Source organism: Manacus vitellinus, unplaced genomic scaffold, assembly GCF_001715985.3.
Source record: "Manacus vitellinus isolate BGI_N305 unplaced genomic scaffold, ASM171598v3 scaffold_24_pilon, whole genome shotgun sequence".
Taxonomy (NCBI): Eukaryota; Metazoa; Chordata; class Aves; order Passeriformes; family Pipridae; genus Manacus; species Manacus vitellinus.
The window spans coordinates 473,008-490,910 of NW_021939798.1; the positions used below are offsets into that span (position 1 = coordinate 473,008).

Below are 17,903 nucleotides of genomic sequence, written 5' to 3' on the forward strand. Positions count from 1 at the left end.
GAAATGCTGATGTTCTAATCTGCTACAGCAAAACTTCTCGTCCTTACCCTTCTGTTAAGACATAACTGGGTACTCGACCATGGCAATGGTAAGGACATACTTTGCTTATAAAAATCAATAAGAATCAGATCAGACTGAAGTAAAGTGTATTTCTTGCAGGCTGTTTGTGTGTCATACTGTGGCTGACATGATGTGTTGCCTGGCAAAGGAATGTGTTTTGGAGATCTATTAGACATATCTAATGGAGAAATCTATGCTGGCCCAGGAAAAAGAAGTAGTGGGAAACACGAACTGCAATCTGGAAGAAAGTTACTAATACTCATTAATGAGGGCCTTGAATGCATCCTCTGGGATGAAAAGCAGCTCAGGATGTTCATTGCATGGGCTATGAGAGATGTGAGATAAAACCCCAAATCCACGGACCTAGAACACAAGCCCCAGGATAGTGCTGTTGGTGAAATTTGAGGGGCAGGGGTTTTTTGTTTGTTTTGGGTTTTATTTGTTTATGTGTTTTCTTTTTGTTTTGTTTTGGGTTTGGGGTTTTTTTTGTGTGAATGTGTGGCTTTTCTCTCTTTAAGTCCTCTCCCTCTGTTCTTTGTGGTTGCTATGGTTGTGACCTTGCTTCAATTCACGGAAATCAAAGCAGTTACCTCTCCTGGTATGGAGTGTTGGAAGTTACGGTTTTGTAAAGGTGATGCTGTTCTTTTCCAACAGGGATTCCAAATGGCTTCCTGAAAAGCTACAGTGACAGGTAATCTGCAGTTAAGGGGAAGGTGTCATTTCACTGAGCAGAGGAAGGTAGAAACTGTGAGCAGGGATGTTGGGATAAACAGTTCTGGAAAGTGCATCACAGTTGTCAAATCATCCTCCTCCTACCAGAACAGCAAACATGAGAGGATAACACCTGAGCATTGTTTTAAAAAAAGATGAGGGTGATATAGAGGATACTTTTTTCACCACACACTGGAGCTCCTGTGACATAGAAGATTAGTAGGGTGGAAAGACTGAGAAGCCAGTGGGAAGAAGAATAATGCCTGGAAATGTCTATGATGTCGGAAAGCAAAGCAGAAATGACAGAAATCAGTGTTCGAAGTTTAGTATTAGAAAGAGAAGACAACCAGATTATGAGGTATGATTCATGTATAATAGAAATTCAAATATCTTTGGATGGAAGTATATTAGCTTAATTTTCAAGCCTGACTCTTTTGAGGCTATAAAAGGAAGTTAGACAGACATTGCATCACTTTTGCAACAACCTTATGTATGAAAAATCTCAAAAAATCATAGAATTGTAGAACAACTCAGGTTGGAAGGGACCTCAACAGATCATCTGGCCCAGACTTTCATGGGAAAGGGAATTTAAGTGAGATTATCTAGCACCTGTTCAGTCACCTTGTGGAAACCTCCAGTGATGGAGACTGGCCTTAGGCCATCTGTTTCTCTAAGAAGATTGTTCCAATGAATGTTTTTTCTGACTGTAATAATTTCTTTCATAAATCAAGAATAAACCTCTCCCAGTGTAACTTGCACCCACTACCCTTTGTCCTTGCCATGTGGCTCAGAGCTTCTGCCCTCATTGACACACCCTTTAAGTACTGGAAAACTGTGATGAGGGCATGCCCTGAGCCATTTCTTCTCCAGGGAGAAAAGAACTAACTCTTTCAATCTTTCCTCATAAGGCAGGTTCTCCAGTACTTAATCTCTGTGGTCTCCTTTAGACCCACTCCTCTGTCCATGTCTTTCTTGAACTACGGAGATCATAACAGAACACAGTAATGCACAAGAGGCCTGACAACTGTTGAGAGAGTGGGATAATCACTTCTTTAACTGTGCTAGTAATACCTTATGGATGCAGTCCAGGATCATATCTTCCTTCATTAAAATAAGAATTTTGATTCTTTATTAGGTCCCAGAGAGATTTTCGTTTGTATGTTGGAATATAATGTCATTGCTCTGCAGGACACTTATGCAAGTGCTGTGCACAGGTTGGAGCTGTGAGGAGAAGAAGGACTGTGACCTCACTGCTCTGTACTTCAGAATGTATGTCAAAGAGTTAACTGCTTTGGTCTCCAAGGAGTGTCCCACACTCCACCTGCCCTTCCAGTCCCCACCAGCACTTCTGCTACCCCAAGGTGCCCCTAGTTCAGTGTTTTAAGCTGTTTCTTTCAACACCACTGCTCACAAGGACTTGGGATGTGAGGATGCACCAGACACAACCTGCCTGCCCCTCCTTCGGTACCAGGACAAAGCAGAGATTCAGAGAACAGATCTGTTTCTTGAGGCACTCTGTGACCCATCAAGACAGCCATTGTAGGGCAATGGGCATGAAATGGGTGAGTGGACAATGGGTTCACAAGAGCAGGGAGGATTCCCCTTCTGCAGACTGTAGGTACCGCTGCTACAGTCTCTCCCTGCATCCCTTTGTTCTTCTTATCACACCTCTGTCCAATGCAGCCACTTTTCAGCCCCTGGGAACAGCAGCTACTCACGCTGTGACCCAGATACTTGAAGAGGGCTGATGTAACTTGCAAACACTTTCTCAGATGATCAAAAGCAGCAGAGTTGAAGTCCAGGGTCAGGTACCAACTTTTTTCCTTCCTTCCATCTCCACTCTTTCTCCCCTCTCCTTCATCCAGTTCCTTGTTCCCCACCTCAATTTTTCTTTCCCAGTCTTGCTTTCTTTTTAATCTTTCTCAATCTCTTCCTCCCTTCCCCTCTTTTCTGTCTTTTTTTTGCATTTCATTCTCTTTCTCAATTTCTTTCTCTCAGTTGCTCCTGACCCCCCTCATCCTCTTCTCTCCTCCCTCTCCCTCCTTTGTGTCTCTGTTCCTTTCCCTCTTTTGCTCTCTGGTCCCCTCCTTTTCTGTCACTGGGGAGGAAAGCCCTTTCTGGTCAAGGCACTGTTCCTGTGGCCTGAGGGCACGGACAGTGAGTACCTGGAGAACTGGAAAGCTGGATCTGGCATTATCAGCTCAGTTGGTGAGAGCATGGTGATGGTTAATGCCCAGTTGTGGGTTTGATCCCTGTCCGGGCCATTCATTTAGGAGTTGGACTCAATGATCCTTGCAGGTCCCTTCCAACTCAGAATATTCTGTGATTATTGTAAGGAACTTCTTTCTTAAGGTCAGAGGCACATTTTAGTGCCTCTTCTAAGATTGATGCCTCCTATCTTTCATGGCCAAGCTGTTTAAGGTCAGAGAACTCCATAGTCCACATGAGGCAGCAGCTTTAGCGGAGCTCATCAGCTGCATCTGTTTTAAACCTTCTCTTAGAGATGTTCCTTTATGCCTGCAATGGGCCCATGTTTTTCCCAAGATCAGTTACCTGTGCATCAGCACATTTCAGGGCACAAGCAGTCTGACTCCAGAAATAGTGTGTTGATGCAAAATGACTCCTGTTCTCCAGCTAAGGCAGCAAATCACAAAGTGAGGAGAAACTGGTTTTCCTTAACCCTCCCTTTAATATTCCACTCTGATTCCAGAAGTCCTTAGCCAAGCTTTCCAGGATGGCTGGTGGCAAGGCCAGGTCAGCCCAGTGCAACGTGTGGGACTCCTCAGCCTTTCCCACACATGCCGTTTGAAGCAGATAATTGGCCTGAGGTGTTGTCATTTAAGGAACCTGCAATGTTACCTTTCATCAGCTGAGCATTTAGGAATAAATCCTTGGGCCATCAGCTGAGAGATGAGTCCCAACAGTTTCAAGCGCTCCAAGTGCATCATGATTTTTCCACAGTCAGACCAGGCTGTTCATTTTGGAGGGTCATTATAACATTGTCCAAAGGGAGCAGGGATTTTCAGCATCAACTTATGGTTCCCAAAGTTGTTGTGATATTTGCTAATCAGTCAGCAGGTTTAAAAAGGTAATGATGGAGCTGGAAATGCTTCTCCATGTCTTCACTGAGCCACAGTTGCTATATGCTGATTTTTGAATTAAGCTTTTATGGTTGTTTGTTGATTTGTTTTTTTAAACAAATACATGCTTTAGGGCAAACAAAATCTTCTTAGGAAGGATTTGTCTGGAAAGAAAGAATCCCACTTATTTCTTGGGACCATATGTGGGAAGGGAAAAGGAGAGCAGTGATTTCCCTTTTTTGGTGCCCAGATCTCACTGTCACGGATACAGTTTTCACAGCTTCACACATAGAGATACTGTCTCTGAGGAGCATCACTTACAGTGACACTGGAGTCAACACAGTGCGTCACCTTTTCCTAAATATATTTATTTGCTGCCCAGCAAACTGCTTCCATATTTAGTTATAACATTGGTGGATTCCTTGTGTGAATACCTCAGCGCATCTGGGAGGAGGAGGACCTCCCAGTCCTGAATGCTGTTGCTGCAAAAACACTGTGGTCAGTGCAAAAGGCTTCCTTTCTTCTGTCTCCTTCCCACCTCCCCTCCAACAGCTCCAGCTCCCTTCCCCAGCAGTTTCACATCTCCTTGAAGTATTCCCTGGAAATGTAGCAATGTAGAGCTGTCCAGGAACCCTGAGGGACTCACAAGTGTCCCTGTAGTGTGAGAGAGCCAAGTCTCTGTACAATGGTAAAATGGGAAATGATATCTGCATGTAGAACCTGCCCTTGGCAGCTCTGTGATATGCCTGGGTCCAGTGCTGCCACAACAGTGGTTCCCTGTTTTAAGTCCTGCTTCTTACCTTGCAGGAAATAGCCTCTTGTTTAAGACTTCAGAGCAGCACACATTGTGTAGATTACTTGTTTCTTCTCTGTCCAGCCCTAATGTAGTCAGTGTCTACATTCCACTTACCATTGCTGCAGCAGTCAGACAGGTAGGACACAGTTTGGCATTATTATCTATGTGGTTTTTCCTCTGTAAAGTGTTAGGTTTTGTGGTATCTTTAAAGTGATAATGTTTTCAGTATTATTCCCACTTGCATGATCAAAACCAGTTCCTTTGGCTTTTTGTATCTATACATAACTCTTAATTGTTCCTTAGCACAAAAGCTTATATATTTCAATACTGGAAAACACTCTACTGTACTGAAGCAGTTCCCAGCTCATTCTGGTGGCTCTATATGTTACATTGGTTGGGGTTTATCCTTTTGTTCACACTTCTACCAAGCTGTTCAATAATCTTAATTTCATTTACAACAGGAACATTCTGCATTAATATCGCCTATTCTAACAGAGAAAGTAAGAAACTGCAATGTCCTCTTACAGAAATAATACATTATTAGTTTTGTTTTGGAATTGACTGTTCACAACTTCTGCATGAAGCTACTAACAAGGCTGCCTGACCTTTAAATCTCAGTAACAAGCCACTCTCTAGAGTTCCTGGCCTTCACCTGCCTTGTTCAAAGGGGACAGCACCTCAGTCTTTGCATTAAGTTCCTCCACAAGGACTCAGAGACATCCAGGTACTTCTGGGGCTACAAATGTTTTTCTTATGGGGCAACTTACCTCTGAATACCACTTGCCCAAGTGGTAATAGGACCGGCAATGAGAACCTCTGAGTACTGCAGCCAGAAAGAGGCAAAAACATTTTTGCTGTGCCAAGACAGGAAAAGTACTTGTCCTGCCTTTGTCCTGGTTCTCTCCCAGTATGAAAATTAAATGAGTCTTATTCCCTCCTTGGTAATGTATAAAGACACAGTGGAGAAATACTGGAGATGGGATAAGTAAAGCTCTGCTGCTACCCAAAGGTTAAAGTGAAACAAAATATTTAATTTGAAAATCCCCCGAACTTGTGTAACTGGAGGATTGAATTAAAACAATCAAAACCATTGATTCTGCTGTGTATGCAAAGGAATCTATATTTTTTATTCTCTACATATTGACATGGTGATAAACACTTCTTGCAGAAGGAAATGACAGAGGGTTCACATTTTGTGCAGCCCTCAGGTCACTTTGCTGCCTCGTGACATCCTCACTCTTCCTCTCCTATCTTCTTCCCATGAAACTCCCGACTCTTGGCTCGGAGCTTGTTGACCTGTGACTCTGCAATGTCAGCCCGTTCCTCGGCTTCCTCCAGCTCATGCTGGATCTTGCGGAACTTGGAGAGGTTGACATTGGAGAGCTCCTCCTGTGTGGGGAGAGGGAGTTGGTGGTGAGGAGCCCAGGGCAGGGATTTCACTCCTCCTGCACCTCAGCCTTGTGGGGCTGCAGCTCTTCCCTGGGGGGAGGAACAAACCTCCGTCCCCCTCCCACCACTGCTCACATGTCAGCTCACCCCAACCTCCTCATCCTCCCCTTCCCAGGACCCCTCTGGGAAAAGCATCACCAGGACTGTGTCATAAGTGAGGAACAGCTTTGTCACTTGGATTTGTCACTTGTGCTCTTGTTCTCCCACTACTTGCTGCCTGATTATCAGTGTCACTTATCAGGCTGAGAAAGATCCTGAAGCATTCTGCTGCTGACTATTAGCAGAGATTCAGGAACTTCTCAGTGAGTGAATGTGGCCCCTGGGTTTGTTTGCTCTGACCTCCCATATGAAACAGGCTGTAGAACTTGCCTCAGTTCATCCCCGACTGCAAAGTGCCCAGAGCTCACCAAGGCCTCATGACACGACAGCAAAACAGTGAGGCCAAGGCTGTTGTGTCTCGGGAGTTTCTTTCAAGCCCCTTTCCTGGTGTTCAGCCTCATTCAATGCCTGTGCTGCCCCAATGGAAGGTGGCCCTTGCCCATTCTTCCAGCAATACTTACAGCTTCCTCAGCCTGTCTCTTGTAGGATTTCACCTTCATTTGCAGCTTGTCCACCAGATCCTGCAGCCTGAGAACATTCTTCCTGTCTTCCTCAGACTAGAGGAGATGGTAAGGAGGAAGGAGAATGAATTCCTGGTTCTGCATCACACAGGGTTAGGAAATCCCCTTGGGGATGGTGTGTGCAAAATGAGACTTGCTGTGAGAAAACTCTGTCCAAGCCCAAGGAGGCCTCCAGCCTTACCTGGTAGGTGAGTTCCTTCACCCTCCTCTCGTACTTGCGCACACCCTTCACGGCTTCAGCGCTGCGCTTCTGCTCAGCATCAACCTCCCCTTCCAGCTCCCGCACCTGCAATGAGAAGCCCGTCCCTGCAGCTTCCCTGGGGGTGTCTCTCCAAGAGATGGGGTCACTCATGCACCAACACAGCCCTACTCACCCTGGCCTCCAGCTTCTGGATTTGCTTCTTGCCTCCCTTCAGGGCCAACTGCTCGGCCTCTTCCAGACGAAGCTGCAGGTCCTTCACCGTCTGGTCCAGGTTCTTCTTCATCCTCTCCAGGTGGGCACTGGTGTCCTGCTCCTTCTTCAGCTCTTCTGCCATCATGGCCGCCTGAGCAGAGCAAAAGGTCAAAGCCCTTGTGGGGCTGGAGACATTTTGGGGAGAATACATCCCCATCAGCAATGAAAGGAGCCCCGACTCACATCTGTGATGGCCTTCTTGGCCTTCTCTTCAGCATTGCGGGCCTCCTGGATCGTATCCTCCATTTCGCTCTGAATCTGAGAAATGTCTGTCTCCAGCTTCTTCTTGGTGTTGATCAAGCTGGTGTTCTGTTGAACAATAAATATTTTGTCCAGTTAGTTCCAAAAGAAAACACTTATTTTAGGAATGTATTGTTTCAATGTAAAGTTATCTTCTACATATCTAATATTAAGATTCTCCTGATGCATCTTGTGAGGTCATACACAGCTAGATAGCAGAGAGTTCTTAAAATTTGAAGAAGCCCTTCTGACTTCTGATGCAATCCTACTCATTTACCTATAATCCATTTCTTCATAAAAGTTTACTAATTCTGGTTAAGGTGAAGTTTTTTTATCACAACTGTTGATTTAAGAATTTCCACAGCTGAATATCTGTAAAGGAAAAAAAAGGCTCATGGGTTTTTGAATCTCATGAGTCTAACCTGAGTGTGGAGGAGCTGAACTCTCTCACTGGCATCCATCAGTTCCTGCTCGGCCACTTTCCTCGACCGCTCCGTCTGCTCCAGGGCTGCCCGTAGCTCCTCAATTTCAGCCTGCAGCAGGTTTGCTCTGCGCTCCACCATGGCCACCTGCTCCTTCAGGTCATCCTGGGTCCTGAGAGCATCGTCCAAATGGATCTGGGTGTCCTGTAAGAGAGGAAAGAGAATTTAAAAGGCATCACAGCACTGTCGCAATTGCCACCAGTCCAGTAATTACTATGGTAGTACAATATATATAATTAAATATTTATATGAGGTATTATTGTCAGTAAATGCACAGTATCGAAGAATGTGAGCAGGAAGTTGATTCATGGTATTGTGCTCTGTCCCGGGCTGAGTGACAGCCCTGCCTAAATTTTAGGCTGTGCAAAGGGAAGGCAAGCCTGAATTCAAACTCTGACTGACAATACTTCCAAGGTAAAGGAAGCTGGACCTTTGTTCCTGCTTGGGGCAGCAGAAAGAACTTACCTTCATCCTCTGAAGTGCTGCTATGTAACAGATACTATGCTCTGGGGTTGAAAAATGAAGAGCACGTGAGTGACAGGATCCTACTATTCCGTGTAGGCTTTAATGATACTGCAATAAGGCAACTTATAACCATCAAAAGATGGCCCTCAGAGCAAAGGATACAAAGTACAGGTGGCAGAGTACTTTCCTCCAGTCAGAGGAAAGGATTTAAGAAGGAGAAGAATGACTGAAAAGGTGAATGGGTGTTTATCTGGCTGTGTAGCTGATGCCATAATCAAGGTTTTGGCTTCTATGATCATGGGTATACCTTTGAGAAACTCTCTCTGTTGGGAGTTGATGAGATTCACCTGAGCAAGTAGGGCAGGAGGGTGTTCACCAGTAATCTAGCTAGAGCTTTAAACTAGACTTAGTAGGAGAAGAGAATGGAGTTTTGAGTTAGGGAGAAGAGCCAGGGCCTGCTGATGCATTAGGAAGCAACAGGGAAATGTTCCAAAGGACTTAGGGTTCATTCCTCTAAAAAAGTGATAACTGAGGTGCCCCTATACCAATGCATGTAGCATGGGTAACAAATAGGATGAGTTAGAAGCCCCTGTACATCTAGAAAACTCTGATCTAATTGCTGTCACTGGAGCCTGGTGGGACGAATCACATGGCTGGAGTGCTGCATCAATGGCTATAAAATGTTCAGAAGGGACAATGAAGGTACAAGGAAGGGGCAAGGAAGAAGGGGTGGGAAGGTGGTGTCTATGGATTGTTTGCACAGAGCTGTCTTTCAAAAACAGTGATTTGTCAGGTTGATAGCTTATGAGTAAAAATTAGAGGCCAAGCCAACAAAGGAAACCTTATGGCTGGTGATTACTATGAGGATCCTGACCTATGGGAGACTTGTAACCAACTATCATAACTTCGACTATTGGAAGCATCGTGTTTCCATGACCCAGTCCTGCTAGGAGACTTGAATCACTTTGACATCTGCTGGAAAAGCAGCACAGCAAGCTGTAAGCAGTCCAGGAGATTCCTGGAGTGTATGAAGGATAATATCTTCATCCAGGGGACAGGCTGCCCCACTGAAGAACTGTTACTGGGCCTGCTACTTACCGACACAAATGAACCAATTAGAGATGTCACAACTGGTGACAAACTTGGCTGTAGTGATCAACCCCTGGTGGTATTCATGATTTTGAGGGGTCTGGGCCAGTTGAAGAGTAAGGTCAAGACCCTGAATTTTAGGAGAGTGGACTTCCTGTTGTTTAAGGAATTACTGGGTGGAACCCTGTTGAGAAACTACCCTCAAGAATAAAGAAGCAGAAAAGAGTTAAGAACATTTTTCTTAGAGTGCAAGAGCTCTAAATTGCCACTTGGAAGCAGTCAGGCAAGGAAGGCAGTAGAACAGAGTGGCTGAGCAAGGAGCTCCAGAACAAACTCCAGTGTAAGAAGGAAAAGCATAGGCAGTAGAACCAGGCACATATATCCTGAGAAGACTATGGAGATGCTGCCTGGATGTGTGAGGACAGGCTTACAAGAGTCAAGGCACAGTTTGATCTGAATTCCTGTTTTTTAAAGTTGAGTTACTCCCATTGAGTACTGTGGGCAATTCTGGGCCCTGCAATTAAGGAAATATATTATGAGACATAAATGCATTTAGAAGAAGGCAGCAAAGCAAGAGAAAGCGCTGGAAGGCATGTTATCTGAGGAGTGGCTGAGGACATGAGGGTTGTCTGCTGACAGGTGACCTCATTGCTCTACAGCTTTCTGAAGTGGGGCAGAACAGAGAGAGGTGCTGATCTCTTCTCCCTGATATCCAGTGACTGCATGTTGTGGATCCGCCACCACTGGAAGTGTTCAAGGTCAGATTGGATGGGACTTTGAGCTGTCTGATCTACTACAAGGTGTTCTTGCCCACGGCAGAGGGGCTGGACTAGATGAACATTGTGAGTCTCCTTCAACCCAAACCATTCAATAAATCAGTGATTCTATGAGATTCCTATATGCACATCCTTAGCTTAACATACCTTGAGCACAGCCTGTGTGTTTCTCAGGTTCTTTTGTGCCTCGGCAGCCACACGGTTGGCGTGGCTGAGCTGGATCTCCATTTCATTCAGGTCTCCCTCCATCTTCTTCTTCAGCCTCAGGGCTTCATTCCTGCTCCTGATCTCAGCATCCAGGGTGCTTTGCATGGACTCCACGACTCGGAGGTGGTTCCTCTTCAGCTGGTCAATCTCCTCATCTTTCTCTGCTATCTTCCTGTCAATCTCAGACTTCACCTGGTTGAGCTCCAGCTGCAGGCGCAGGATCTTCCCCTCTTCATGTTCCAGAGAGGCCTGGACAAGTGGACACAAACATGGGGAACACTGATAAACCTACTGCTTGCTTTCTAGGGAATTAGAGAATATTCCAGGAAATCTCAGCTGGCTGCCCTCCGCAGCCAGAACAGAGCAGAAGCAAGGCCTTTTTAGCATTGTTTCTGCCTTGCTCACACATTTAGTGCAGACAGCAATGATTCTGGCCAGGTACCTCAGCTTCCTCCAGAGCAGCCTGGATTTCAGATTTCTCCTGCTCAACTTGCTTCTTGACTTTCTCCAGCTCATGAATTGCCTTTCCTCCCTCCGCAATCTGCTCCGTGAGGTCGGAAATCTCCTCTGTGGGAACAAAGACCAATGGCTTGCTCAGGCCCAGAGCAGAATGGGAAGGGCCCTGTCCCACCAGGGTGACAGGCATCTTTGCAGAGCTGCAGGCACAGACCCCGCAGCAATGCTCAGCTGGTGAGAAAGCCCATCCCGGAGCAGAGGGCCAGGGACATACGCTGCAAGTTCTTGTTCTCCCGCTTCATTGTTTCCAGGTGGTCCAAGGACTCCTCATAGGCATTCTTCATCTTAAACAGCTCCGTGCTGAGGGAGCGAGACTCCTTCTGGGAGGCCTCCAGCTCAGCCTGCGTTTCCTCATACTTCTGCTTCCATTCTGCCAGGATCTGAAGAGAAACGGGGCGTGAGTAGGGATGTGGCCATCCCAGGGGGAGGCTCTGCCCAGGAGTCCCAGGGCTGGAGCCCAAAAGACCTTGTCAAAGTTCTTCTGCTTCTTGTCCAGAGCAGCGCAGGCAGCATTGGATCGCTCCACATCAATCATCAGGTCCTCCACTTCATTCTGCAGCCTCTGCTTTGTCTTTTCCAGGGAGGCACACTTGGCATTGACAGCTTCGACGTGTTCCTCTGCATCCTGCAGGCGCTGTGCCAGCTTCTTCCTGGGAGGAGATGAGCACAGTGGCAGCTTAGAGCTTAGAAGGGAGTCAGTTCTGCACTGCCATGAGAGGGCAGTTGACCACTTTGGGGGTTTTGAGCTGAGCACTTTTCACAGATCCTAAAGGATCTGTCCTTTCTGTGTGCATTAGGCCTATCTTTGCACTTCTAGCCCTAAAGCCTATGCCTTCCCTTCCAATATACACTTTTTTTCTCCTCCCTTCTCTCCCCTTCACCACAAAGACAGTATACCCCTGCCTTCATCCTAACCCTGTCTCAGCCCACTCAGAGACTCCCATTTCCCTTGACCGCTCTCAGTCTTCTGCAGTCATTTCTCATCCCACTCCCCACGTACTTGGCCTCCTCGAGCTCCTCCGTGCGCTGAATCGCGTCCGTCTCGTATTTGGTTCTCCACTGGGCCACTTCGCTGTTGGCCTTGGACAGGGCGCGCTGCAGCTCCCCCTTGGCTTCCTGCTCCTCCTCATATTGTTCCCGGAGCAAGTCACAGTCGTGGCGAGCAGACTGCAGGGCGTGGGCCAGGGCGTTCTTGGCCTGCAGCAACAAGAGTATTGAGTCACAGACCAGAAATATCCTGGGAAATCGGACTGAGTATTAATTGGACACTGTATTATTCTTCTGTGCAAAATGACAATGGGGAAAGAAGCTGGGACTGACAAAGAGAATAATGGATAAATTCTAGGGAGAAGCTAACATGAGAAGAGAAGCACTAAATTACCCAAATATTTTTTTCCCCTCTCTCATCATGATAGCTCAGTAGTCATTTAAGTATCTGAACTGCCTTTTAGAGAGGAGGGATCTAATGACAATATCCTGGGAAATCTCTTCCGATGAATTAATTTCACACTTCAAACAAGAATGCTCAAAGACTGTTTGCAATGAAGGGCAGATGGAAGCCTGGAGGACTAAATCCACTAATCACACTCGCTGCAGAAATGAAAACATTCCCCCAGTATGGCTTGTGCTAAGCATATCCTGCCCCCACTAGGTAGTGTGACGTTATGAGTGTTTTCAGTGGCCAGCTGTAGGAAATCAGAAATTACCTTAATTTCTTCCTCTAAGTGTCTCTTGAGTTCCTCAATCTGTTGGGTGAAAGCCTGTTTGCCTCTTGACAGTTGAGAAATCAGAGCATCTTTCTCCTCCACCTGGCGTGAATATTCACCTGGGAAAGCACATGAAAAGGAGGCACTCTGATCGTTATTTGTGACTCAAACAAGCTGTTTTAGGAGTCCCATCACACACAGGGGAGTCTCTCTCTCACCTGACTCCGTCTGCAGACGAGCTCTTTGAGCATTGAGGTCATTGATCATGCGCTGATGCTCTTCTTCCTTTGTCTTAATCTCACTCAGCTGGTCTTCCAGGGTGCGGCACATCTTCTCCAGATTTGCCTGTGGAGGTCACAGAGAATGAAAGAAGATTAGGATCTAGACGCCTTCTTATTCGGAAAAGCAGGACTCTGAGCAGAAAAACATGAACAGACTTGCCAGGTCTGGACTGTTCCTTGGTGTTAGAAAGTAAGAAACACAGCTCCATAGAGAGACAGGGAGTTAGATGGTAACCAGGCCATAATTTGAAAAGACGTATTTCAATGGAATTAATTTCCAAGTGGTTTTCAGTCTATTTTTCCATACCTTGGCTTTGGAGACAGACTCCATGTTACTGGCCAAGTCATCAATCTCCATCTTGAGCTCACTCTTCTCCTTCTCCAGCTTCTGCTTGACGCGCTGCAGGTTGTCGATCTGCTCCCCCAGCTCAGCTGTGCTGTCCGCGTGCTTCTTGCGCAGGGCGGCAGCCGTGGCTTCGTGCTGCAGCGTGGCCTCTTCGAGGTCCCGGCGCATCTTCTGGAATTCTGCCTCCCGCTTCTTGTTCATCTCCACCTGAGCTGCCGTCGCCCCTCCTGCTTCTTCCAGGCGCTCGCTGATCTCCTCCAGCTCCCTGGACAGGTCAGCCCGATGCTTCTCTGCTTTAGCGCGAGAGGTTCGCTCGGCCTCGATTTCCTCCTCCAGTTCCTCAATACGGGCCTGGAGAACACGAGGGACCCTTCACGCCCGTGCCCTCCTCCTCCCTGAGCCGAGCCTGGGGCAGGCAGGGGAAGGGCAGACACTTGCCTGCAGCTCCTTGATCTTCTTCTGTAGTTGCATGCCCAGGGCTTGTTCATCCTCGATTTTGCTCTGGATCTGGCTGATTTCAAAGTCTTTCCTTTGGGCAAAGCAAAGTGGGTTACAGCTCAAAGGAAAAAGACAAGAGCTGCAGCCCAGCACTGAGGTGCCCCAGGGCCACACTCACTTCTTCAGTTTCTCATCCAGCTGCTGCTTATCATTCTCCAGATCCATGATGCTGTCCTGGGCCAGCTTCAGGTCTCCTTCCAGTTTCCTCTTGGCTCTCTCCAGGTCCATGCGCAGTTTCTTCTCTTGCTCCAGGGACCCTTCCAGCTACACAGAACAAGGCCATCAGTGTTCCATCAGCCAGTTCAAACTCCATACCTGTCTGTTCCTGCTGTGTGTCCGTGGGCTTACATCGTCCACTTGCTGCTCCAGCTTGGTCTTGGCTTTGGTCAGTGTATTGACTTTGTCCTCCTCTGCCTGCAGGTCATCCAGGGTCTGCTGATGGGCCTCTTGGAGGGCTTTCTTCTCTTTTGTCAGCTTGGCGATGGTCTCGTCCAGGGCTGCCATCTCCTCTGTGAGGTTTTTCACCTTTAGGAAGAAGGGAGCAAGTGTAAATCAAGGAAGTAGATATAGAGTGGGGCTCTTTTCTGGAGTGTGGGTGAGATTTTCTGCCTCGTACCTTGTTTTCAGTGGCGTGCTTTTCCTTCTCCACCTTGGCCAGTGTTAGCTCAAGGTCATCAATATCTTTCTTCAGCTCTGAACATTCATCCTCCAGTTTTCTCTTCTTGGCTGTCAGCTCAGCATTGATTTCCTCCTCATCCTCAGCCCTTTCAGTCACTTCCTTAACTTTGGCTTCCAGTTGGATTTTGGTTTTGATGAGTTGGTCACACCTTTCCTCAGCATCAGCCAAAGCATCAGCTTCCTTGTGAAAAAATACAGGAAGGATTATTTAATGCTGAAGGAACAGATGTGCATTTCTAAGACCTTTGAGATTATTTTCTGGAAAAAGTTACTGTGCAGTTATATTACAAATTACAAATCTAGAATAAGATTTTCATAAATTTTATTTTTTTTCAGATTTTTAGATTCATCAGTGCAGCCCTGTGTAGGTACCTTGCATTTCACCTTATTTATTTCGTGTGTATTATAAAGTCACTTAGGTTCAGTTTTCCTTTCTCTTTAGAAAGTGATTGTTTATTATGATGTACTATATTCAAATTTATGTGGAAGTACTGAGAAATGTAAATAACTCTACCGTTGAGGAAATACTTGAAACTTGAATTAGTAACTTTATACCCAGCTATTGCAGTTAGTTGACAGTAGAATAAAATTCATCTTTCCTCAAAATAGACATTTCAACTCATGGGTGTTGCCAAAATGTTGTCCATCATTCTGAGAGGCCAAACTCATTCTTTAGATTAAACTCCACTTCGCAGTAGTGAGACTGAATGGGGAAAGAATGTAGTCTGAATTTAGTTACCTGGTATTAGGCTTAAAATATTTTATAAGAAAGCTTAGTATGCAGTTTGAGAGTCCTATAGTAGGAAAGAAGAGTTAGATCTTATTTATCTATTTCCGCTATAAAGAAAGGTATAGAAAAATGTTACTCACAGCCTGCACTTGGAGCTGCAGATCATTTTTCTCCTGCACCAGTTTCACCATTTTCTCCTCCAACTCCTTCCGCTTTGCCTCAGACTTTGCAAGCTCTTCCTTGGTTTTCTCAAACTCCTCCTTCATGTTGGCCATCTCCTTCTCAGACTCTGCACTCTTCAGCAAGGGCTTGATCTTGAAGAACAGCTTCATCCAGGGCCAGTGCTTGACATTCATGAATGCACGAATGTTGTACTGGATGCAGAAGATGGACTCTCTGAAGCATAATTCAGATGTGCAATGAGTATTTTCAGTTTGAAAAGTGTCAACACTTTCCCTCAAGCACAGTGAGTTTAACTGAAGACAAGGAATGTGTACCTTCTCTCCACCATTCTCTGGTACTCCACCCTCATCAGGAAGCCTCTGCACCTGGCCTGTGTGCGGGTGATGAGCTGTGCCAGCTTCTCATCCCTCATCTCCTCCAGGAGCCCCAGCAGCCCAGCTTTGAAGAACACCTTAGAGAGGGAATGTTGCAGCACATCACTGTCAGGCCGGGCAAAGCACAGGCACTGAGTGAGTGAGGGAATGGGGGGTTTGTACCTTAGTGTGTCCAAATTTGTACTGGGTGTGGTCCACATCGATTGAGCCAAGGAGCTTCTCGGAAGCCTTCTTGCTGTCGATGAATTGTCCCTCTGGGATGGCACTGGCATTAAGCACCTTGTATCTGTGAAAAGAGGAAGAGAAGGCTACTTTTTCCCAACCAACGCACAGGAGCCACTAAACCCCGCCAGCTCATATATAGCTATTTTTGACAACAGACTGAATGGACCTATGAATGGACCAACAACACTTTTAATGATGCTGAGAAGTGCAGTGCTCTTACCTCTGTTTGAAGTCAGCATAGAGGACTCTGCTGGGGAACCCTTTCCTGCAAATCCTGATCCCTTCCAACACGCCGTTACAGCGCAGCTGGTGCAGCACCAGCTCGTGCTCCATGGCACCTGAGCAAGGCAGAGCAGAGCACAAAGGAGTGGCACGGATTCCAGTGTGGAGGGGAATGGATGTCAGAGCAAACCCTCTTCCTACTTGAGCATCTTACCAGGTGTTTTGGTCTCATTGGGGATGATACAGCGCACAAAATGGGGGTGAGTGCTCCGCAGATTGGTCATCAGCTTGTTTAAGTTCTCCTGTGGGAACACATGATCACATGCTGCAGCTTAGATTAAAGAAATTTGCTTCTGCATGCTTTGTACCTAGATGCCAAGGAACTAATATAATGGATCTTAGGAAAAAGAAGCTTTCAAATTCAAAATTTAGATTTAAATAAATCTTCTATGTACTTTTCATTAAAAATATTCTCATAAAGGAGTTTAAAATTTTTCACCTTATTTTGGAGGAAGTAAAATAATACTCTGCAAATATTTTATGACAAGCCTTTTGGAGATTAATACTTCCATTACATGCCAGATTCTGAAAAATGTTTTTCAAAAAGAATGTGAGTGAACTCCTATTAGAAAGTCAGAGGATCAAATGAAGACTGGATCCTAAATTTGAACAGAAAACTACTAGAAAAAAGCACTTCATACTTATTATTGTTCTTCATTCAAGAAATGTCAGAAGGAGAACCCAAGTGTATATAGCTCAGATTTGACGCTGTGTTCATTTCACTTTATAGACAATGAATCCATCCTTTACCCGGAAAAGAGCTGAGACAGTCTGGAAAGAAGAACCCTTCTTCTTGCCACCCTTCTTTCCACCACCAGCACCACCACCACTAGCCTCTTAAAAAAAAAAAAAAAAGAAAAAAAAAAGAATTTTTAGATATATTATTTTTTATTGCATCTTTAAGTATCACAAAGCTTGAAAAAGAAAACGAAAAAATAACCTGTTTCTGCTCCACCATAGGAAGCAAAAAGTAAAGCCAGGGTCTTGACAGATGATTTCTGGTACAGCCCAATGACAGTTTCATTCAGGGGGTCCTTGTTCTTCTCCAGCCACCCAGTGATGTTGTAGTCCACTGTGCCAGCGTAGTGCACCAGGGAGAAGTGGGCCTCAGCCTTGCCTTTGGCAGGTTTGGGCTTCTGGAAGTTGCTGGACTTGCCCAGGTGCTGGTCATAGAGCTTGTTCTTGAAAGAGGTGTCAGTTGCCTTGGGGAACATGCACTCCTCTTCCAGGATGGAGAAGATGCCCATGGGCTGGAAGATAGTTCAATAAAAAAGAGAGACTGCCTGTAGAATAACATGACTATGACTTGGTTTCAAAAGGAAGATAGTAAAAGACAGTAAGCTGAGAAACAAACTTTGCTATTAAGAACATTTCTTTCTGAAAAGTGAGTTTAAAAGATTCACCTGCTTGACTCATACTTTGTCACAGTGATTTAGGAATGGTTTTTATTCCAGAAACCATGTTAAAGATCGGGAGGAGAAAAAATATATTGAAAAATAGTTTTCACAAATGTGAACTATTTTGCATATTTATTATGCATTGCATATTTACTTCTGCTTTTGAACTTTCAATCAATTCCCTAAATTATATGGTACTACAAAAAATCTCAGTTTCTTGCTCTCAGACATCAGGCATTGACTGTGTTGGCCTGTCCT

The 17,903-nt window shown here is 45.6% G+C and overlaps 1 protein-coding gene and 1 long non-coding RNA gene across 2 annotated transcripts in view; one reads left to right on the forward strand and one right to left on the reverse strand.

Moving 5' to 3' along the window:
* The window catches only part of LOC108639779, a 21,175-nt gene continuing 3,272 nt past the window's right edge, over positions 1–17,903 (forward strand). Inside the window, exons 1-2 of the long non-coding RNA XR_001920718.2 lie at positions 1–88; positions 715–751. This is a non-coding gene — a long non-coding RNA (uncharacterized LOC108639779). The remainder of the gene's footprint in view (positions 89–714; positions 752–17,903) is intronic.
* Positions 5,742–17,903, reverse strand: part of LOC103766651 (myosin heavy chain, skeletal muscle, adult-like) — a 17,125-nt gene continuing 4,963 nt past the window's right edge. The window contains exons 14-38 of the mRNA XM_018073090.2: positions 17,189–17,498; positions 16,999–17,084; positions 16,403–16,490; positions 16,187–16,304; positions 15,904–16,027; positions 15,682–15,818; positions 15,325–15,580; positions 14,393–14,635; positions 14,125–14,301; positions 13,895–14,040; positions 13,717–13,807; positions 13,240–13,629; positions 12,870–12,996; positions 12,652–12,770; positions 11,946–12,142; positions 11,412–11,595; positions 11,160–11,325; positions 10,872–10,996; positions 10,370–10,678; positions 7,833–8,036; positions 7,354–7,479; positions 7,091–7,261; positions 6,898–7,002; positions 6,657–6,752; positions 5,742–6,036 (exon numbers count right to left, since the gene is read on the reverse strand). Of these exons, the coding sequence (XP_017928579.1) occupies positions 5,881–6,036; positions 6,657–6,752; positions 6,898–7,002; positions 7,091–7,261; positions 7,354–7,479; positions 7,833–8,036; positions 10,370–10,678; positions 10,872–10,996; positions 11,160–11,325; positions 11,412–11,595; positions 11,946–12,142; positions 12,652–12,770; positions 12,870–12,996; positions 13,240–13,629; positions 13,717–13,807; positions 13,895–14,040; positions 14,125–14,301; positions 14,393–14,635; positions 15,325–15,580; positions 15,682–15,818; positions 15,904–16,027; positions 16,187–16,304; positions 16,403–16,490; positions 16,999–17,084; positions 17,189–17,498 (4,251 nt within the window). The 3' untranslated portion in view covers positions 5,742–5,880. The remainder of the gene's footprint in view (positions 6,037–6,656; positions 6,753–6,897; positions 7,003–7,090; positions 7,262–7,353; positions 7,480–7,832; positions 8,037–10,369; positions 10,679–10,871; positions 10,997–11,159; positions 11,326–11,411; positions 11,596–11,945; positions 12,143–12,651; positions 12,771–12,869; positions 12,997–13,239; positions 13,630–13,716; positions 13,808–13,894; positions 14,041–14,124; positions 14,302–14,392; positions 14,636–15,324; positions 15,581–15,681; positions 15,819–15,903; positions 16,028–16,186; positions 16,305–16,402; positions 16,491–16,998; positions 17,085–17,188; positions 17,499–17,903) is intronic.